The 23,478-nt window shown below is 34.6% G+C and overlaps 1 protein-coding gene across 1 annotated transcript in view; it reads left to right on the forward strand.

Moving 5' to 3' along the window:
- DMD (dystrophin) overlaps positions 1 to 23,478 on the forward strand; it is an 851,798-nt gene that overhangs the window by 207,244 nt on the left and 621,076 nt on the right. The window contains exons 33-37 of the mRNA XM_054391265.1: positions 1,714 to 1,836; positions 3,120 to 3,257; positions 5,208 to 5,360; positions 6,303 to 6,485; positions 21,224 to 21,418. Of these exons, the coding sequence (XP_054247240.1) occupies positions 1,714 to 1,836; positions 3,120 to 3,257; positions 5,208 to 5,360; positions 6,303 to 6,485; positions 21,224 to 21,418 (792 nt within the window). The remainder of the gene's footprint in view (positions 1 to 1,713; positions 1,837 to 3,119; positions 3,258 to 5,207; positions 5,361 to 6,302; positions 6,486 to 21,223; positions 21,419 to 23,478) is intronic.

The following is a 23,478-nucleotide window of genomic DNA, read 5'->3' on the forward strand; positions in this document are numbered from 1 at the left end:
ATTTAAAACTTTGAAAGAAAAAAAAAGGTCTTTTTCTGTTGATCCTTTGAAATGCACTTAATTAATATAGAATCATAGAATTGGAAAAGACCTCTAAGACCATTAACTCTAATTGATTGCATATTCCATGCTAAACAATTCACAGCCACTCAGGTATCAGGTAGGTACAAGACAATGTATTGCTGTTAATGAGTGGTACTTGGTTTAGAGTTTAAAACTGAAGACTAAGCTACTGCCCCATAATTATACTGTGGTTCATTTTGGCGGAATTGTGCTTGGTTGGCAGCTTTATGGTCCTATATTTTCATTGAAGCTTTTTTTGAAGCATAAGCTGGTTTATGAGTCAGCAGTGTGCCCAGGTGGCCAGGAAAGCCAATGGCATCCTGGCTTGTATCAGAAACACAACGGCCAGCAGGAACAGGGAGGTGATCATCCCTCTGTACTCAGCACTGGTGAGGCCACACCTCGAGTATTGTGTTCAGCTCTGGGCCCCTCACCACAGGAAGGGCATTGAGGTGCTAGAGTGTGTTCAGAGAAGGGCAGAGAGGCTTATGAAGGACCTGGAGCACATGGACTTATGATGAGCAGCTGAGGGAGCTGGGATTGTTCAGTCTGGAGAAGAGGAGGCTGAGGGGAGACCTCATCGCTCTCTACCTGAAGGGAGGTTGGAGTGAGGACAGGGTCAGCTTCTTCTGAGGAGAAAGTTCTTCACAGAAAGAGTAACTGGCCAGTGGAATGTGCTGCCCAGGGAGGTGGTGGAGTCACCGTCCCTGGAGGTGTTCAAAAAAGGATTGGACGTGGCACTTGGTGCCATGGTTTGGTTAGTCATGAGGTGCTGGGTGATAGGTTGAACTTGATGATCGCTGAGGTCTTTTCCAACCTTGTTGATTCTATGAGTCTACGATTCTCCTTGGCAGCAAGTGACAGGACCAGAGGAAATGGTTACAAGCTGTGTCAGGGGAGGTTCAGGCTGGATGTTAGGAAATGTTTCTTCACAGAGAGGATTCTCAAATGTTAGAATGGTCTGCCCAGGGCAGTGATGGAGTCACCATCCCTGGGGGTGTTCAGGTGGCACGTGGACCTGGCACTTAGGGACATGGTTTAATGTTGACCCTTCAGTGAATTGAACTGGATGATCTTTGAGGTCTCTTCCAACCAGATATATCATGAGGTTCTCTGATTAGTGAAGTTTTGTTGATTTTTTTTTTTAAATATGTTACAAAATATTGTTAGGGGAATATCTTACACAGAGGTTATCTGATTTATGTTTTGTATAATTCACCTGGCACTTTTGCCATTCTTTGTTCAGCTGATAGCAGTTGGTAGATTTTCATCTGTGTGTGAGCAATTTCTTACAAACCAGATTTATCCAAGCAGAGAAAATATTTGAATTTTTTAGAAAAACTATTATGTTGCTGAACCCATTCTTGCACACAAATGTGAGAATATCTCTTTTTTTTTTTTTCCTTAATAATTCACTTACCATAGAAATCTAATGTTATATGGAAATTCTATAGAATTGCTAAATGCCTATACTTGTGTCTTTGGGTACTTTGAGGTGTATGGTGCAAATATTTTTGCACACGATGGAAAAGTCTGCCATTGTTTTAGCAATATAAAACAGGTAAAGCATATGTCTCTTCATTTATGTTTCTAATATAACTATTAAGTATATGATTTAAATAAATAATCTTTGTATTTCTCCTATTTTAGCCTTTCATTCCTTTGAAGGAATTGGAGCAATTTGACTTTGATATACAAAAAGTGCTTGAACCACTGGAGGTTGAAATTCAACAGGGGGTGAATCTGAAAGAGGAGGACTTCAATAAAGATATGGTAATTTAGTTGAAATGGAAGTCTGAGTGAAGTAGTCAAGAAGGTGGAAAAAACCCTAGAAACTAGAAAAAAAATAGAATCTTCCATATTTGTGTGATCTTCAGATATAACCTGGACGAAATTTTCCTTTACTAATACATTAAAAAATCATAAGTCTTGAAGTAAAGCCTTAATGAAAAGCTTTAACGATAATTGTTAGCTCATAAGAAAAACATTTTTCAGCCCTTTTGAAAACACTAAATAAACCATGGATATTATCTTCATTGGCAATATAGTTGAAGACGACATTCACTAAAAACATCTGCTAGGGGATGATCATTCAAATGAATGTCAGTTTATTAGTTCTTAATCAATCCAATTATATCATTTATTGTAACCAGGTTTTGTGGCTGTGGTAAGCTTTATTACTCATGCTTGATATTTTCAGATAGTGGAGCCATTTGTGTATATAGACACACTGTGGTGTGTTCTGTCCAGAGTGATTTTCAGAGAGGTGGCATTTCTTACCTGGACAATAACAGAGATTTGTCTTTAGGATGCTTTCTTTGTGAGTCCCCAGCAGGATCAAATATATATTTCTTCACAAGCAATCTTTAATTCTTAAAAGGTAGCTATTTTATATCAGTGCTGAAAGGAATCTTTACAAGATTTTCTTTTTCTTTAACGCAGGAAAAGCAAAATTTCAGGCAATATATACTGCAGTGGTAAATTGTATATGAATCAAATTTGTCAGGGCATTTTGTGCTGCTTCAGTGTAGTTTGTTCCCTTTCATTACGTAAAACTTTAGTGTGGATCAAGAGATACACTCTCAGAACTTGTGGCATAGATTCAACTTCTATATGAAAAGTTCTTACTGGTATCATTTCTCCTGCCAGAATACCAGTTTAGCACTGTGATCATACATGAAATGGTTAGGAATTACAGGATTCCTAGATACTGGCAATTTCAGTGACTAGTGACAGTGATTTAGAGCATTTTAGATATATCTGTTCTTTTTGTTTTAAAGTAAAATACATTTTACTTTTTTTTCCTTCAGTGTTTTCATACTGTTATCCTAGATACAGACTAAGATCTAAGATCAAACAACTGTAGGTTTTCAAGAGCTATTTTACTTTCAGGCCTCCAGTGCCTGCATGTGTTGTAGAAAGCAAGCAAAAGTTATTCAGTCTTCAGTACAGAATTGCAGGTAGCTGTTAGATGATTACCTTAGCAGAGGAAGTTTTATATGTCTGTATTTCTTACTACTGTATTTAAATGCCTTTTTTTTTTTTTTTTAAATCAGAGTCAAGATGATGAGGGCACAGTGAAAGAATTGCTGCAAAGGGGTGACACACTTCAAAAGAGAATCACAGATGAGAGAAAACGGGAGGAAATAAAGAAAAAGCAAAAGCTATTGCAGACTAAGCATAATGCTCTCAAGGTATAGGAGCTACCACTATAAGCACATGCTACTAACACCAGTTTTTTCTTCATTTGGGGGGATTGTTGTGTTAAATCAATCTTTACTAATTAGAGATGAGTAATTTAGAACTATTTGATTATAAGCATGTATTTTCTCATGTACTTCTCTTGATGACATGACTTGAAAAAGGTATTTTAAATCTCCAGCTCAAGTACTGTTTTGTCCTCAGCACTACAACTGTATGATTACCAGCTCAACAGCAGTGTTTTTATTTTTAATAGTAATCCCTTTCTTTACACTTTATGCTTGTTTTATGTTCTCCAACAGCAGTCAAGACCTTAGCTAGGATCAGTTCTCACAAACTTACATCTACAGAAGTTGTGTGGCATCCTTCTGGCAACAAAGTTGTTTTATCCTTTAGTTAAAGATATGTGTTTTGATCTTTAGTGGGAAAAATGGTTCCAGCCTCTTTAAAATAGAGTAGATGGTAGTACCAAGAGATTTAGAAGATAAGAGGATGAAAACTGAAGTCACATATCAAAATTCTGTGTTATCACCCTCCTAGGGGTATAACTGTATGATACTGTTCCTGGAAATACCCACAGTGGAGCTTGTTTGGACAAGCTGGTAGTCACAATTGGAAGTGTCATTTTTTTTCCAGGGAAAAACAAAATCAAAGAAATAATCTTATATTTGGAAAGTCACCTTGGTGACCTACCCAGAGCCATAGGCTCTGACTATTGTAGAGGAATTTTTCATGTTCTTGGCAAGCAGTATTTTTCTTTATTTTGAAAATTTTAAGTTGTCCTTGCCTTGGAAACATGGTGTGGTTCTGCTTTATTATTACTTATTTTTAAGCAGCATCTTTCCTTTCCTGTGGATCTCATTTGAATTTTTAGCTTTGCAGATCTGTTTGATTTCAGTAGAAGAATAGCTGAAATATGCCTTCATTTTGTCCACATTTAAAAGAAACTTGAAATCTCTTAAGTTTATCTTTGACCATTCCAAGATAAATGGAGGCAATTAATAATTTTTGTGGAGGAGAAACAACACAAACCAAAACAAACAAGCAAACAAACAAAAAAAAAGGTGTTTCTAGAACTGTACTATTGACCAGATCCTTTCTAGGTGTTTTTATGGAGTCAAATATGTATTTTTCTTTGAGTGATTCAGTTAAGGCACTCAATGTTTTGAAATGAAATTGAAGAATACTTCAGGCAAATTCATTTCAGTATTTTTATATAAACTGTACCAGTAACCACTATAATTTCTTATTAAGGAGTACATTAAGAAATTATGCTGTTTTCTGAATTCTGTATGAGTGGGGTTAAGCAGTTAAAGCAAATGCAAATGGAATATATTTAATAATATTTATATGAAATGAAATAACATTTTTACCTTCCTATTAGAGAGGATTTTTAATACTTTTATAAAGCTGAGTCATAAACACAAAACATTTGTTATTTAAATAATATTTAATTAGAAAAAGGTAACTTTTTTTTTTTTTTGCACACATTTCTGCATTGAAAGGATTTGCTTCCTAATAGCTACAGAATTTTCATGCAGGCTAGAATTTCTTGGGAGACCACAAAACACAGAAGGCCCACTTATGGGTAGATACCCCATGGGCTGTGTTTCCATCTGTCCAGTAAGTATTCTGAGCAGAAGTGTTTTATATACAGTGTAGACACTTATGTAAGAGTCTTAGCTTCTCTGAATGGTCACTGTCTCAGTGTTTTATTCAACGTGTGAAAACCCTGAATTAGGCAACCTCCTTTAAAAAAAAAAAAAATCTGTTAAACTGAAGCAAATATGATGGGATGCTTACATGTTTGATTTTATCAAAATATAGTTTTAAAAAAATGGTGGGTTTGACCAGTTTTTGTTTTTCCTTCAGTGTGCACACATGCTAATCCCTATTTTATGAGTCTTTAATCCATATTCCAATAATATCTGCACTGTGAACAGGACTTGAGATCTCAAAGAAGAAAAAAGGCTTTAGAGATTTCTCATCAATGGTATCAGTACAAGAGGCAGGCTGATGACCTTATGACATGGCTGGATGACATTGAGAAAAAGTTAGCCAGTCTACCAGACCACAAAGACGAGCAGAAGCTAAAGGTAATGTTGTTTTGGGGTGGCAATGGTAGATATTTCTGAGTGATAGTTTATCAATTTAACAGACAGAAAATACCACAAATATTCCAGTAGAGATAGAATACTATCAGTTCAGTTCTTTATTTATATTTTCAGTAAAACAAATTATAATAACCTGTCTTCAAACTAACATTCCTTTGTAGCACTATATATTACACATTTTTTTGTTATACAGAATGTTATATTGATAATTTTAAACACACTAAATAATTGGGGTTTTTTTGGTTGATAACATGGAAAGTGTGCAATGTATTAAGAAGCATCAAATGTTTTGTAGTAAAAAATTGTAATTGATTTTATGTATCTTTGTTCCAGATGAACAAATGACTTACCGATATATGGATGACCTCTATCTCATGTTAGCACATTCATTTTCATCAGAACATATTCATATGTCACTGTCAAACTCTATAGATTTATTTACATACTGTCAAAGGTTTTCCTAGTTTATTTTACATCGTCTTTTTGTTGCTTCATTCTCTGTTGAGTTTCCCACTGAGTAAAATAGGAGTAAAATAAGACGTTTACGAGTCAAATAATATACTTGTGAGCTGTCTGAACACTACTTGTCCTGAGTATGCTGACCCTTGTTGGGAAAAGAATTTCTCCCAATTGCCCATCACAGTGTACTAGCAGGAGTCTTGAAGTGGAAACTGTTGGCCTTTGCTGACTGGTTTTCTGTGTGTGCTAGCTGTTAGTACCTCTACAGCCACTCTCCAAGAAGTTTCTTCAATTTCAGTTATTTTCGTTTTGTTTAAATGTGAAATAAGACATAAAATAGCTGTAAATTTGACTTGTGACAATAAAATGGAAATGGCATTTCTGACAGAAGTATTTTGCTACTTTTAAGTTGATTGATCTAGTTAGCTAACTGTCCTGGGCCCTGTATTGGTTTTGCTCACTTAGGAGATTGGTGGAGAATTGGAGAAGAAGAAGGAAGATCTGAATGCGGTGCACAGGCAGGCTGAACGCTTGTCTAAGGATGGGGCTGCAAAAGCAGTGGAGCCAACCCTGATACAGCTCAGCAAGCGCTGGCAAGATTTTGAGAGCAAATTTGCTCAGTTTCGAAGACTCAACTATGCACAAATTGTGAGTTGTTACTGGCAAACCCGTATGTTTGCAACTGCTACTACTAACAGCATCCTACTAACAATGAGAGCTTCAGGGTCAGTGTCAACTCTTCAGTTATTAATGAGAAAAACCCTCTTGTCTGCAAGTGGAGGCATCTTTACCTTCTAATACAGTAGTTATCTGCTTTGGTCTTAAAATTGCCCTTAAGTTAAATCAGCCAATTAAAAAACAAAACCCACACAAACAAACAAACAAAAAAAAAAACAACTCAGCAATGAAAAATTCATGTTTATTTCTGTTGCCTCATTATTTTTCCATAACTCCTTCCAGTTTAAAAATGTCAGTTTGCCATGTGTCTCTTTTGTTCAGTGAACGTGTAAGACGCAAAAATTTGTCTTTTTCAAACTACCCATCCCATGCAATTTTAATTGTTTTGGTTTGGTTTGGTTTTTTTATTTGTCCATAACATGTTGTACCCATTTTGGGAAGAGATTAAAAAAAATGCTTATGACACTGTCTGTTCGTGGCCTCTTCAAATGGTTGAATTCTCAAAGGAGGTTTTGCAAGAAACTGTACTTCTAAATTTGATAGGATGAAAACACAATTTTATGAACCATCTTCCTGTCTTGTGATTTTGAATTGTTTAGTTGTGTATAAAGTATAATTATTCCTGCTGGTTTATACATGCTTCAATAATTGGATAAATAAAAGGGAAATAAAGTCTCACTATTCCAGGGTCAAGATGAAAATCCATATTGGGTGTTAACCATTTAGGAAGTTACCAGAGATTGCTTTGGTACTTTATATGGCAGGTTTTTTTCTTGCCTTTCCTAATAGTCTGCTCATTATCTTCTGGGCTTTTGATGTGATGTGAAGAAAGACAAGATTTGCTCTCAAGAAAGTGGTTGCATTATGTGCTCTTTTGTAATGTAAAAGGTGCTAGTAGTAACGGAGTGTTTTGACAAAATATAATTCTATTGATTTAAATGCACCTAGGCTGTAGAGAAGACCTACAGATAATGAAAATGTAAAGGCATTAAGAGTTATTTCTATTCATTCTGTGGTTGACTGTGTTTGGGTTTGGGTTTTGTTGTTGTTGTTTTGGGGGTTTTGCGAGTTTGGTGGGTTTTTTGGTTTTGGTTTGGGTTTTTTTTGTGTGTGTGTTTTTTTGTTGTTTTTGTTTGTTTGTTTGTTTTAAGTTCCAAAAGTCACATCTAATGTATAAACTTCTGGTCAATACAATCCTCTGTTTAATGTACTGAGTGTATTGTATATTATTTTTTTTTAGCTTTCTATTATTAAGTTACATAATGTATATATAAAACTTATAACTGAGATAGTTAAGCAGTTAATGGAAACAGAGAAACTTTAACTTTGGTTTGTATGCTGTCAAATCTTGTTCCATTTGATGACTCTCTTCAGATTATTATGGTTTATATTAAACTTGATGAATGTAATCACTTGTAAATCATTTATATTGGCATGAAGCTAGAGCAGGCTTCGCTTTGTCTTGTAAACGAGTCTTTTTTAAAAATAATGAATATATTTGTTTCTTTGGTAAGCAAGTAAGAAATAAGAATGTGCATGAAATATATATAAAAACATTCTGCTGTCAATGTGCTTTTTATGTCACCCCTCACCTACCATGACAGAGGATGAACATAGCCATTAGAAAATTTTACTTGCAAATCAATAAAACCACATATTAGCATATTTTTCTTTGAAATGTGTAAGGTAGATACATCAGCAAATGTGCTTGTGAATTGGTCAAAGGAGAACAACCATCACCTTTATAAAGCCTTGTAACCATCACACATATTTTTATTGTTAAAATATATTATTTGTGTAACATAATTCTATCCTTGGAGTGGTTAAATTTATACATATTCTCAAATATTTCATGCAAGAAGGGTACTTGTTAGTGTTTATCTGGGGCTTATTTATTATTTCATTATTCGATGAAATTTACTTGTGTACAGGATAATCACTGTACCCTTCTCATTGTTCATGAAAAAATATCCTGCTCTTTGACAATGCAAATACTCTTGTGAAATATTTTAGGAGCTGCACAGAACCTACTGAATGAAACTTGCAAGAGGCAATATATTTTCATGGCTCAAATCGGAGTGACAAGTACAACTGCCTTGTTACTGTTTTGGCTTTGCTGAATCAGTGAAACAAAGTAAAGTTCTTGAGTCCTTTTTTTTCTTTTCTTTTCTTCTTTTTCCCCCCTTTTTTAATACTGCCTAAGCACCTACCTCACAGGGATGTTGTGAGGATTAATTAATTGTTTGTGCAAGACTTTAAAACATGAAAGAAGAATTAAAATTCAAACTATTCTCTTGAACACATGCATATACTAGCAAAAGTAATTTTGACAGATATGTTAACCATCATCTGAATAAAACAATATGAGAAAATACAGAAAACAATTTACTTTTAAAGCAAAATATATAGAAAACTACAGCATTTTAATTTATTTATAATCAATTATGTATTCAATAACAGACTTACTGAACAATTTAAACTTGTTATTATAAGTCAACAAGAATTTAATTGTACTGTATGTCTTGCAATTCATCATGATTCTTTAAATAAACATAGCAAGACTGCACCAAAGACAACCTTTAGTTACGTGGCCTAATGACAGATTTGCATTACTTATCTTTGTTGAAGCTAATATATTTCTGATATCAAAGTGTGAAGGTAGTATGTTTGGGATTCCCTGGATTTTACTTATCCCCAATATTTGTTGGGAAGATGTATCAGAATATAGGAATCATAACCATATAAGAATTGATTCTTTCTAACAGGGCACATTCTCATAAAATTCTGATGGTTTCCTAAATGCATTGCAGTAAATATCCAGCCACTAAATGACAAATACAGATGGGGGTATATTCATAGAAAGGAATTTTCTGTCATCCTTTTTGGTAAGAAGATATGATGTGGTTATATTACCTCAAGCCCTGCACATTCAGTTTAATGCCAATTTTGAGACATTATTCAATTTGGTACAGTGATTGTCTCTTTAAGTGAAAATTGCCAGAGAGTAATGTGTGACACGAGGGGAAAAGGTTATGTTTACTGCAATAACAGATTAAACATGGTGCACAAATACATAAATTTAACTGCACAAAGCCTGAAATATATAGTTCATATTTTCTTGCATGTTTCTTCTACCACCCAGTGTCTTTATTCACAAATGACAAAATAAATAGTAGGCAGAAATTTTTTTTTCTTTTTTTTTTTTTTTTTTTTAAACTTGGGTAGTTTTCCATTTCCTGTGTTGAGAATAGTTCTACTTAATTTTTGCTAAAAATTTCCATTTGAAATCAGTGAGTAGAAACTTCACTTGTGAGATATGAATAACTTATAAAAGAGTGGAACATTTTACATTGTGTTGAAAAATGATAGATAACCATTAAATCCCACTGTAATACATGGAAGCTTAAGATACTCCTAAAAAAAAAAAAATCAAACTTCTAAAGTTTAGTCCTAGAGCAGTATGCAGTTTTTGAGTAATAAAATTAGATGTTTGTGTTTTTAAAAATCATTTCAGTGAAAATGATAACATTAGAGAGGTCAAGAGACATTTATATCTAGATTAGCTCTGCAGCATCTACAATCATTAGGTCTTGGCAGTGGTACAGTATTTTAAGAGGTTATCAATTCCCTTTGCTACAGCCTAAACCTATGTCTTCCAATTACTATTTTGCAACAGTTTATGGCACTGTTCCAGGATGATGAAAACATTCTTTTTCAATTGCAGAGATAAAGCTACATTAACATAGTTTAATCCAAATCAGGATCAAAATCAGTTATTGATATATTGATTATAGTTAAACTTACAGCTTTTGTTAATATACTGTTTTGTTAATAACCTGTCTTATAGAAGTTTTTTTCCTATGCTTTTATTTCAGCCATCTATGAACATGTTTATGTCATGGCTACTTTAGATTTTATTGAGCTGACTGAAAGTACTCTGTGTCTAGGGAGTACTGAAGACCTCTATCCGGAGAGAACATTTTCTAGATGAATAAAGGTGCAGAGCCTAAACTATAAATTCTAATTTTGTATATCCTACTACCATATTTTATCAAGCTATCCAACACTCTTTTTGCCATCACATCTGGTGGTCCTTTTTAACTTTCCTTCTCTTAGCTGAACCATGCACACTGTAACTAGAGAGCCAGGGAATTTGGAGAACAAGAGGAACATTGTTCTTGGAACCTATTAACAGCTGCCAAAATCATATACCTGTTGATGTACATATCAGAAAAAAAAAAAAAAAAGGCTTACCTAAGGCATTTCAGTAATTCCATGGGTGAAAGAAACAAATATTCTATTGAGTTTAGAGAAGGCTCCAAGGAAACTTTATTGTGGCCTTCCAGTATCTGAGGGAGACCTAAAAGAAAGCTGGTGAGGGACTTTTTAGGATGTTGGGTAGTGCTAGGACTAGGGGGATTGGATCCAAGCTAGAGGAGGTGAGATTTGGGTTAGACATTAGGAAGAAGTTCTTCACCATAAGGGTGGTGAGACACTGGAACAGGTTGCCCAGGAGGTGGTAGAAGCCTCATCCCTGGAGGTTTTTTTTGGCCAGGCTGGATGGGGTTCTTAGCAACCTTATCTAGTGGTAGGTGTTCCTGCCCATGGCAGGGAGGTTGGAACTGGATGGTCCTTGGGGTCCCTTCCAACCCTAACAATTCTGTGATTCTGTGACATTTATGGCCACTCTTCTGCTGAAATATTTAGGCCTGAGTTTTGGCCATACTGGGAAAAGTAATAAAATTGATTGAATTACAAACATCAGGAGAGACTGACTTTATCATACCTGCTAGACTATGTGTTGAACAAGAATGAACAAGGAAAATACCTATACAAAATGTGTTTATTTCTATAAGGTAAGTGATTCAATCTGAGCAGTTCAATAGCTACCTAAAAAACAGATAAAATTCCTGTAGTCATAGTGTTTATTTTGAACTAAATATCATAAGCTTCATTTTTCCAAGTAAATTATATTGTTCAGTTTAGGGTTCTGTAAGGCATTCAGAAATTAAACATACTTGTCTCCTAATTGGGTGATCACTTCAAGTGAGAGAGTATGGAACTTCTGGAGCCAGATTAAGGACTGATCAGCTTGCATCTGAAATTCAAGAGTAATTTTTTTAAGTTCAGTCTTACATGGACATCTTGCAGTTTTCAATTAACGTTTCACTGTGGAGATCTATTTAGCTCATTTTGTTCAATTTAAACTTTTTTTTTCCCAACTGGTAAAATATTCTTTCATGTAAAGATATTTTCTAAAATATAAACCAAATTTTAATTGAAATAAATCTGTCACAGTTAAACAAACACAGGACTTAGTGTCCTGGTTGCCTATCTGCAGCTAAATGATGTGGATACTTTGGTGATATTGGGATACCATTGGTTTTGGTCACTGTTTTCCACAGTTTCTCACAAACAGCAGCATTGGTATGAAGAGATTTTCTTCTTGCTCAAAAGGTTCTTAGGGTAAATAAACAAGTGACAGTTGCAAGGAAGAAGGGGCAAATTAATTCTGCATTATACCTACAAAGGATGGAAGAGGACAAATCGAAGAGATAAAAGGCATTAGAAAAGCAACATAGGAAAATACCTACTGGTCAAAAGAAAATAACTAGAAAGACCAGTTTCTGTTTCACTTATGTGCTTTGGGTTTCTTATGGACTGAAGAGAGGTGAGCCCATGATATCACGTAACCTTTCTGACATTTACAGTGGCAGCTTTTTAAACAAATAGCTTTACACAACACAGTTAAAGACTGGGCTATAACCTCATTCATCCTGGGGTGATGACGAATGAGAATCTTTGGAAAGAGACTTATAGGTGAATGTTTACACCCACTTTCTAGCATCCATCAACCTGGAACCTGCTCTTAGAAAAGTGATTCCAAATAATTTAATTCTGTTTCAAATATTTTTGGTTTATGTCTAATTTAAGACAAGAAAGGTATGGGAAGTACACGTAAGATGGATGTTGAGTTTGACATAGCTGAAGAAGAACTAGTTTTACAGATGCATTTTAAAATGAGCTTTACATTCAATGTGTCTAAATTGAGTGCATGCAGTAATTTAAGTGAAGACCATCTATAGCTTTATTTTATAGAAGTGGACCAATTTACTACAGTATTTTGACTTCTTCTAATGTGTATTTGATACTGTGATACTGTGATTTGTCTTCTTTCATGTTTCCTTATTAATTCTCTACAGTATCCAGTGTCATCACTGCAAACCCATAGTATTTTAATAGAGTGAAGGTAACCTCCCCCCACCCCCCGTCTTGTAGATGACAGAACTTCACAGAAAATATTTTTCTCTGGCATTTTTCAGTATCTGTGACACACTTCAGTGACTGAAATTACATTCTCTAGTTTACAAGTGAAACTCAACACCTTTACCTCATCACATAGGAATGAAAACTCTTGCTACAACTTTACGTTCTGTCGAGTGCTTATAAGAATGCAGTATTAGCCACACCACAGGTTTTTCTTACTGTTCTCTGAGTCCATCTTGAGATGGATGCAAGACCAACAACCTTTGGTTCAAGAATCATGTGCAACATAGCCCCCAGTTGTCTTTCAGTTTTCTTTGGATGAAACTGAGCATTATGTTAGTATAGTAATTTCTTCTAATTGATTACTTAGTTATTTGAGAAATAAGGCAGCTGATTACCACCTTATTTTCTCTGATACAGTATATAATAATTTACTGACATCATAACTTACATGGTGAAGAATTTGCTGTCAAAATTACTTGACTATAGTATCGAATTACATAATAAGGGAAAAGGGACCTGCTGCAGAATGATATGTCCCTAGGGGACTGTGTTTTTTGAGCAGATGATGTCCATCTCCTGTCTACAATTCAGGATGTCAGCATCACTCGTGGTTTGTTTTCTGGTGTTTTTGGTGGGTTTTTTTTTTTTTGCATGGATGCATCTCAGTATATTCATAAAAGTGCAAAAGAAAGCAAAATTTTTATATGTATGCTGTAAGTGCTGAATATCCACTTAGGTATATTTAATTAGCTTTCAAAACAGCTATTTCATTCACAATATTAAAAACATAATAATGTTCTATGTCTTGGAGTAACAAAATAAGCCTGACAAACTCTATTATTATTCTTATGATTGCATCTCTATAAATGTGGATTAAGGTTATTTTAAGAAACAGAGATGGAAAATGATTAGACAATTAATTTTAACATTCCTAGAAGATGGCAGTTTTTAGGACCTTTCTCTTTGAAGGTTTAATGGTATTTTTAGTTTATTTTCTAAATTATCTCAACAAGGAGCAAAAAGATGTAGTTTGCATAAATATCTGGAAAGTTCATAGGACAAATCAACAGTGAATTTCAAAATGGGTTAGCCAATTTAGACATCAATAGACTGTATTCTAACATATCTGTGCTTTATTTAACCTTAATTGGTTCCTTGGTGATGAGTCAAAAGTGTTTCACATATTATAATTTTAAATAGAGTGCTAAAACTTTATGCACAAATGCTGTCTAAGCATAGGATACTTCTGCAGTCTTAATAAATCAGCTATTAAATAAGTTGGAATTGTGTTGCTAGGAATTCTGTCTTCCAGTATATTATGTAGAAGCTTGTTCTGCCTCTATATACACTGCTTTTTCTCTATAGCTTACCACTGAGAGATGCAATTTTGAAACTCTATTTTGAAATTTACATATAAATGTACATACATATGTATATATAAAGTTTCTTCTATTCTTTTGAGTATTTCACAGATTTTTAGGTGAATTTTGAGTACACAATGCTGCTTTAACAGAAGCAATTAAACATCATGTCACAACTGATTGCATAATTAAAAGGATATAGGACTGATTAGTGGAGTTTAACCTTCTAAAGCCAACTAGATGCATCCTTCAGTAGGACATTTCCGTTATAATGTCTGTATGCATTTTTTCAGCTGTGATAAATATTGAGGATGAATTAAAAAAGTGATTAACACCTCTATGGGTTTATGTATTCTAGATTTGGCATATAAAAATTTCCATATCCATTTTTGGGTGTTGGAAGGTAACACATGGAAATTAAATACAAAAGTGTTTTCCAATAGTTGTGTGGGGTTTTCTTGGTTTTTTTTGGTTGGTTGGTTTGTTTTTCCTTTTCTTTTTCTTTTCCTTTTCTTTTCTTTTCTTTCTTTTTTCTTTTTTCTTTTCTTTTTCTTTTCTTTTTTCTTTTCTTTTTCTTTTATTTTTTCTTTTCTTTTCTTTTCTTTTCTTTTCTTTTCTTTTCTTTTCTTTTCTTTTCTTTTCTTTTCTTTTCTTTTCTTTTCTTTTCTTTTCTTTTCTTTTCTTTTCTTTTCTTTTCTTTTCTTTTCTTTTCTTTTCTTTTTCTTTTCTTTTCTTTTCTTTTCTTTTCTTTTCTTTTCTTTTCTTTTCTTTTCTTTTCTTTTCTTTTCTTTTTTTCTTTTTCTTTTCTTTCTTTTCTTTTCTTTTCTTTTCTTTTCTTTTCTTTTCTTTTCTTTTCTTTCTCTTCTTTCTCTTCTCTTCTCTTCTTTTCTTTCTTCTCTTCTTTTCTCTTCTCTTCTTTCTTTTCTTTTCTTTTCTTTCTTCTTTTCTTTTCTTTTCTTTCTTTTCTTTTCTTTCTTTCTTTTCTTTTCTTTCTTTTCTTTCTTTCTTTTCTTCCTTTCTTTTCTCTTTTCTTTTCTCTCTTCTTTTCTCTTTTCTTTCTCTTTTCTTTCTCTCCTTTTCTTTCTCTCTTTTCTTCCTTTTCTCTTTTCTTTTCTTTTCTTTTCTTTTCTTTTCTTTTCTTTTCTTTTCTTTTCTTTTCTTTTCTTTTCTTTTCTTTTCTTTTCTTTTCTCTCCTTTTCTCTCCTTTTCTCTCCTTTTCTCTCCTTTTCTCTCCTTTTCTCTCCTTTTCTCTCCTTTTCTCTCCTTTTCTCTCCTCTTCTCTCCTCTTCTCTCCTCTGCTCGCGTCTCCTCTTCTCTCCTTTTCTCTTCTCTCCTTTTCTCTTCTCTCCTTTTCTCTTCTCTCCTTTTCTCTTCTCTCCTTTTCTCCTCTTTCCTTTTCTCCTCTTTCTTTTTCTCCTCTTTCCTTTTCTCCTCTTTCCTTTTCTCTTCTTTCCTTTTCTCTTCTCTTCTTTTCTCTTTTCTTCCCCAGTAATTCCTTTTTTAATACTACAACTGTCTAAAAATCACGACAGATACATCCATATTTCCTTTTGTCAGTTTTGAACTACTGCAATCATTAATATTGTGATATGCCATATTTATCAGAAGTAATTAACATCTATGCATAATCTATCTTTAAAAAGAGATACTTTCTAAATACCAGTAGTTCTGATTAGTCAATTTTGCCATGATGTTGCTAAATTTAGTTTTTCTCCAGGACATGGTAATGTTGCAGCATAAGATAAACAGTGCTCTATTCTTTTTTCAATTTTATTTTCTGAAAGAACTGGCTTGTACCACACTCAGTACTACATATGCAAGTCTTATGTCCCAGTCTCATCATAGTTGAAACGATTTTTCTTTTTGCTTAGCAAATAGATACCAATGGAAACTGTTAGGGTTAAAAGTTACCAGCAGAACTTAGAGTTTCCAATTTGTGCTGGTGGTGTTAGTCTCTTATTTGCATGAGTACAGGTCATCAGCAAGGAGCAATGGGTAAGTTTTTTAGTAAAAAGAAGCTAAATTCAATATGCAGCAGTGCCTCACCTTCAGCAGGCTCCTTATCTGGAGTAAATTTTCCAAACCTGATTGAAACAAACTGGAAAAGAGATTGCCAAAGCTGGTCGTTTTACCAGTTTAGGTGTATTTGATATCTTGGATTACTCTAAAGGCACAAGGATGTGTAGAACACAGAGGATTGACTGCAGCAAAAAAATACTTTGTCATAGTTTAAAAATCTATATATTTGCCTTCTGGGGGAAAAGAAGGAAAAAAAGGAAGAAGTAAAAAAGAAACCAAACTTATAACTATGAATGCAACCATGAAAAGAACAAATTACTTTGGATTAAATGTTTTAAATTAATGCTTACAACTTTTATCATTTGCATTTTTTCCTTTTTTTTCTTCTCATCTGAATCACATGAAAAAAATACAGAGTGATAAGTCTTTGAGCCAAGAAACCACATATATCTATCTAATCCAATTTACAGAGCTCACAGTGCAGCAGGACTGAGATTTTGGGAAATTTCCCAAAATGTAATCCTAAAAGTACAGGGAACAGACTTTTTCTTATGGAGAAAACCTCTGCATTTCAATCAAATTATGAAGGTCAAAAATAAGTTAGTGGAAATCAGTTCACACTGGTTAATGCCTATTGATTGACAGTTTTCAAAATCAATGCCTGCAATTTTCAATTGTTTTTCCTAGCATGGAAAGTTTAATCAAATGTTTTCTAATGAATGCTTCTATTAAGAATAAGTTCATTTTAACTGGCTTTGTGTATAGATAGGATAAGTGAATTATATTATTCAATAGAATATGCAGCATTTCTCAGTCAGAAACATAATGCCTTAGCAGTGAAGTATTGTGAAGGTATATAGCCTTCACTTTGTCTAAGAACAGTGCTGCAAATAATCTGCATTATTAAAATTCCAATTTTTACGTGGCGCTGATGTCAGATGCAAGCTTTAAAAGACATACTTTAAGCATTTCACCATGCAATTTTTGTAAACTGAGTGGCATAATCACACACATGAGAAAATATTTGCATTCCTAATTGAAAATATGTGAGTTAAAAAAAAATAATACATAGGAAGTCTCAAATAGGTTTTAATGCTGCTTCCTGGAACTATGTAAGCGTTCAAAATTTTGTAATCCTGTAGTGAGGGTTTAGGTTTCTGTGTACTTAAAGCAGGTGCTTGTTTTTGTACTGATAGATAACTTGTTTGTGATTGAGTTAGGCCATCCCACCTCATAATGACCATCCCATCGTATTGGTATAATTTTGATCTGCTTCCTATGTATGCACACACATACAGGTGAGATGTGCTGGCAGCACTGAAGTCACAGAATTTAGTTTTCTGAATCTTAGCTGACTTCTCCTTTCACAGTTGGCACAAAAAGAGGTGAATAAACAGATTTTAATATGTAGATATGTACTTGAAAGTGTTTTCCTTGATCTCTGAAAGCATTTGATCAAACCTTTGCCTTCTTAATTAACCATGGGCTAGCAAATGTCATGTCCTTTAAAACTTGCTCTAGAAAGTGATAAATGGTTCCAGAGTTTTTTGGACTCAATGAGGTGTGACTGTCTTCACCTAAAAGATGTCTGATGTCTGCTTCTTTATTTGTAGCACACCTATGTTTATTCCTCAGAGAGGACTGACATTTTTATACTCTCATGTATCTGATAACTGCTTGTAAATAATGCTTTCTCAAGCATCACTTCACTTCAGGAGGAAGCACCTCTTTATTTTTCCTGCACTTCACATCAGGGTGCTGCTAGGAGCTGTGTCATGATATAATGTATTTTCAGTTAATTCTCTAAGATATGCTGCCACTTTGTCAAATTCAACTTCTTCAAAACCCACCTTAAACTATTTTCTAAAACTTTAATTTCCATGTTATTATTTACTTTTTATCTTCATAAAACGTTAACCTGTCTTGCTTCTGATGGACAATTTTGGCATTAAGAATAACATATATCTTTACTGAATAACTATTATTGCTATTAATAGTAGTTGTTCCCAGCTGCTACAATCTCTTTTATTTTTTTCTTTATTTTTTTCTCATTACAATGTTAGTGTAGGATTCAGTTTCAGCTATGTGTTTCTAGTAAAGATTTTTGTCCAGAATATAGGGAAGGACTCTGCCAATTTTGTCTTCTACAGTAAGGCAATTCCAGCAAACATAAGGAACAGCCAAAATATTTTCCCTTTCTTTGCTGATTAAAATTGTCATTTCTGGATATGCCCAGGCTCCATTCCTTAGTCAGAAGCCAACTCCTGCCTTGAGTTCTGTTATGCTACTCTCAATTAGGAAAGATGGAAGTAATGAAACTCCCATGACCTGGTAAAAAAAAAAAACACTAAAGAAATTTAATCATTGATTTCTACAGATTTAACAAAATTTCAACTCATATACAAATAGGATTCAGGAAGTAATTAATTTGGACAGTTGCCCTTTTTTGAGAATAAGGTATTCAGTAATGTTGCCAAATATGAGGGAACATTTTGGTACTTTCAAATATATCTAGGTTTAGTATTTTTTAGTTTGCCTGTAGAACTGTACAAGCAATCATCCAATTGAGACTTTGAATGTCTCCATTTTCTTTTTCTCACTTTCTTTGGATTTCTCTTGGATTCTCATAATTTCATGTGAGAAATATGAATGCCACGTTTTCTGTAAAGTGTAGTAGGGATATATGGTTTCACATATCTCAATAACATGCATGGCAGTTAAATATTCCATGTGGTTTGAGGGATTGTTAAACCAAATATGTCATACGAGGCTCAGAGTTTAATTAATTTTACACTGAAGAGTGCTATTATGTAAGTTCTTTGTAGCAGTGAATGAAAGATGCCCCATGACATCCATGAAGGGCTCACAAATCAGATTTCCACCTTTTTCTGATTTCAGGAGTTCTTTAGAGCAAGAAGGCACAGATTTTATGTACATACATACAGGTCTGCATACATACCTGTGTATGTGCATGTTTACATAGTTATCAACCTAAATTTGGATTGAAAAAAAAAAGATTAAACTAATACAACTATAAAAATTACTGTATTTTGTATTATTACTTTTCATATTCATGTGGCTTTATTTTGAGTGAATAGCATTGCACATCTAGAATTCTCCTTTAATTACTATGAATAGAATAAATATTCTATTTTCTCAGTCAAAAAGAAAAATGCCATTGTAGTTAAAACATTCTCCACGTGGATCTAAATTTCTTTGCTACATATGGATTTAAAGTTCTTTGCTACATGTGGACAGCAGAGTCTTGAGGAATGAAAATGTATTGCTACACACCTCAGCAGACTATTGGGAAGCTCCCATCTTCTAATCAGCTGGGACAGCTTTTTCTTCAGGTTCACTGGGGTAAAACGTTACTGCTGCAACGTGTGTGATTCATGAAACGTATGGGTGGCAAACACATTTTTGTTTTTTAAAGCAATTTGTTTTAAATAAGAACAATTATATCAGTGATAAGGTAATTAGAGAGGTTTCAGTGTTGGCAGATGTACTGGGGAAGTCATTTAGTGAGAAAAGCGGTAAGCAAAGCAATAAATTTGCACAAGAAATGCAGCAGAATAACACAAGTCTACAGTTTATGGCTTTTATATGTGATATTCATACATATTCTAGAGTGTGTATATGCATATTTTAAGACTATAGAAAACTGAAGTACCAGATGAGGCAGCCCAGTAACTGAGCATGAGAGGATGGACTGGGCAAATAGATGTAGTATGTCCAAGACAGTGTTTATATTTGTTTTCTTTTACATACTGCATTGTTAAACTGTTTTCTTCAGGACAATTGATCCATTGTCTTTCATATAAAGGGCTCCAAAATCTGGGATTATCTGTATTGGGACTGAAGCATCTAAATAATATAGTTTACCAGGTACTACATGTAAAAGTTCTTTGAGGTCCTCCATAAGCAAAGTTTATATTTTCAAGACAGACATCAAGCACAGTGGATCTTGGATCCACACTAGACACCCTATGTAATGTGGCAAAACAAATAATATAATTTATGCTTATGAAATCACAAATACTTTGTCTTTTAGATTTTGTCTTTTTCTAAGGGACTTTCATGTTATCATGTATTTGGAGTTTGGTTAAAACAAGCAATCACAGTACTCCCTGCCTCAAAGCATGCTTTTGGTATTAGTTTTCATCCATGAGCCATAAACACATTGAATCAGAAATGTGAAGACTTCATATAAGCACTTAGTGTTTTGTTACCTTTCCTGTCAGTATCTTTCCAAATGCCACAGATCAACTATCTGTTTTCTTGGAGCCAAAACATTCTGAGATTTCTTTAGACTGGATGTATGCATGCCCTTTACGAATAGGATGTCTATTTCATATTTGCCCAGAAAACAACAACAACAACAACAACAAAAAACACAAAACAAAACCCAAACCAAACCAAAACCAACAAACAAAAGGAAATGAAACTTGAAAGCATCTTAATTTCCTGAAAAGATATGGTGGTGGGATTTCTTTTAGAAAAATGAATGTATTAAAGACCTGTCAAATAAAAAAATTCAAAATGGTACCTTCTCCTTCAAAAAGAACTGGTTTATAGTATAGTGTTGAAAGTTCTGAGCTGACCTACTTATTTTGTGTTGCATGTTATTTAAGAAATTGTGTCTGTTACACAAGTCATTATTTTACTTGATACCTGGAAATATTTTACTATTTTAGAACTGGCATACATGGAATTTCTACAGTGAAGGTTATATTCTTGAAGAGGTGTGAGGATTTAAAAGGAAAATATTAAAATCTCAGTAACACCATAATCACAGAGTACTCTTGCATTTCTTGCCTTCGTTTTTGTGGAGAGTAAAGAAGAAAAGTTTGCACACTTTTGCACAGATTGATTTTAGTAGCTGCCATTTCTAACAGACTAATGGAGTGCAACTGATCTGTGTCAGAAACCTCCTGTGGTTGTCCTTAGAAATTAATTTTAATGCTTTCTAGGTTATGAACTGGAGATTACATTAAGTTAAAAGTTTTTGGAGTTTTAAGAAACTAAAGAAAGCATTCTGTTGTATATCTGTACTAGCAAACAGTTCATGAAGATACAACTTTTGTGGTGACTGAAACTATGACTGTGGAAACAACTCACGTGCCTTCTACATACCTGGCAGAGATCCTTCACCTTCTGCAAGCCTTGTCTGAAGTAGAAGAACGCCTTAATTCTCCTGTTCTGCAGGCTAAGGATTGTGAGGATCTTCTCAAACAAGAAGAGTGTCTCAAGGTAAGACAGAAAGCTCTTCTCTACAACAATTGAATCCCTTTGTTTTGGTATTTCTGTATATTGGGTAGCTGTCAGAGGCATCTGCTTTGTAAGTGCTCAGCCCCCTCTGTGATGTGTGCATACATGGATATTCATATACGAAGCCACACTGATGCAAAATATAAGAAAACTGAAAAGTTTATTTTTACCCGTTTCACCTGTATTTGGAAGACAAAAGCGTTAGATTATCTGCAAAGCATGTCCTTGAATGAGAGAGACAGGATAGAGAGGGGCAGCTCTATATTTAGAGATGTGAATTTGAGGTTAAAGTTTTGTCTGTGTGTTTGTAGTTGGAAATAACTCTATGCACACCCAAACGTGGCGCCTTTACTTTATTGCTTGATTGTAAAACACGTTTTATTGAATTAAGAACAACAAGAGACTAAACTTTTACTGTTCCATTCCATGCTAGATCAAAACCCTTGAAGTTTAACTGGGGCTGTACTCTCTACAGTTTTACAGTTTGATTACCTAAACAGAAAATATTGTCCAGGAGGAAGGTAATGTAGTTAAGAAAAAGCTAATGCAGTATTGTCGATACGACTCACCACAACTCGAGTCTTGTGTCCAGTTCTGGGCCCCTCAGTTTAAGAAGGACATTGAGATAATTGAATGTGTCCAGAGAAGGGCAGTGAGGCTGGGGAGAGGCCTCGAACACAAACCCTACAAGGAGAGGCTGAAGGAGCTGGGATTGTTTAGCCTGGAGAAGAGGAGGCTCAGGGGTGACCTCATTGCTGTCTACAGCTACCTGAAGGGAGGTTGTAGCCAGGAGGGGTTTGGCCTCTTCTGCCAGGCAACCAGCACCAGAACAAGAGGACACAGTCTCAAGCTGCACCAGGGGAGGTTTAGGCTGGAGGTGAGGAGAAAGTTCTTCATGGAGAGAGTTGTGAGACGTTGGAATGTGCTGCCCAGGGAGGTGGTGGAGTCACCATCCCTGGAGGTGTTCAAGAGGGGATTGGACGTGGCACCTGGTGCCATGGTTTAGATAGTCATGAGGTCTTGGGTGACAGGTTGGACTTTGATGATCCTTGAGGTCTTATCCAACCTTATTGATTCTGTGATTCTGTGACTTCAACTGTTACTGCCTAGTTTCTTAGTCACTTGCAGAAGTGAATTCCTTACAAATTGGTGGAATTTTTCCAACACAGATTTGACGCAAGAAGTGAATAAGATTCAAGTTGTAAGCCTACATAGACGAATGAGCTATCAGCTTCTGCAGAATAGTGTTTATGTGAGGAAAGTCTTGTAAAAACCATGCTTAAATGTTGCATATAATTACAGCAATTTCAAATTTTTACCCAGCATGAAGTGAAGACCACATTGCCATTTTTCTGTGATTATTTTAGGGGAGGCAAGGTTGTAGCAAAAGAGTGTGTTACCCGAAAGAGGATGGAATTTGCCTGCAGTCAGCTATGAGAAATAGCTGTGGCTCTGGTGAGGTGCTCTGAATTGTCCTTTGCAGGAGCCCATTTATCTCTCTTGACAACAAAAGAAATGTAACAAAACCACATATGCTGGTATTACCTTCTATAAAATCACATTTATTTATAATTCTTCTGTACCCTTAGATCATATACATTACAGGCATCTGTGTACATACATACCCAGAGACATACTCTTATTTTCTCTTGGAAATTAGAACGCTGTCCCTTTCCTAGTAAGCCAGTACTGTAAATGTAGTGAAGCATAAGAGTGAAGTATTGGAGCAAAGGAAGCATGTAACTGATAGTGTGTCTGTGTAAAATAACACTAGGCCTTTCCTTTTACCACTTCTGATTTAGAACCAGTAGATTAAAGTGGTTCTGAGTCTTGAAACACACAACATGCCCTTTTGATGCAATCTCTTTTGAAAGAATGACTCTTCTGCACAGAAGGAGTCATAGGCCATGTAAATCATGGCTAATGAGCTACTGCCTGATGCTTGTCTGTGAACTTACATTCATTACTGGACTGGATAGTACTTAACTTCCTTTTAGTGCTTAATGGTTTACATTTGAACTATCTTTATCTGATTTATATCC

Source organism: Indicator indicator, chromosome 1 (assembly GCF_027791375.1).
Source record: "Indicator indicator isolate 239-I01 chromosome 1, UM_Iind_1.1, whole genome shotgun sequence".
Classification (NCBI taxonomy): domain Eukaryota; kingdom Metazoa; phylum Chordata; class Aves; order Piciformes; family Indicatoridae; genus Indicator; species Indicator indicator.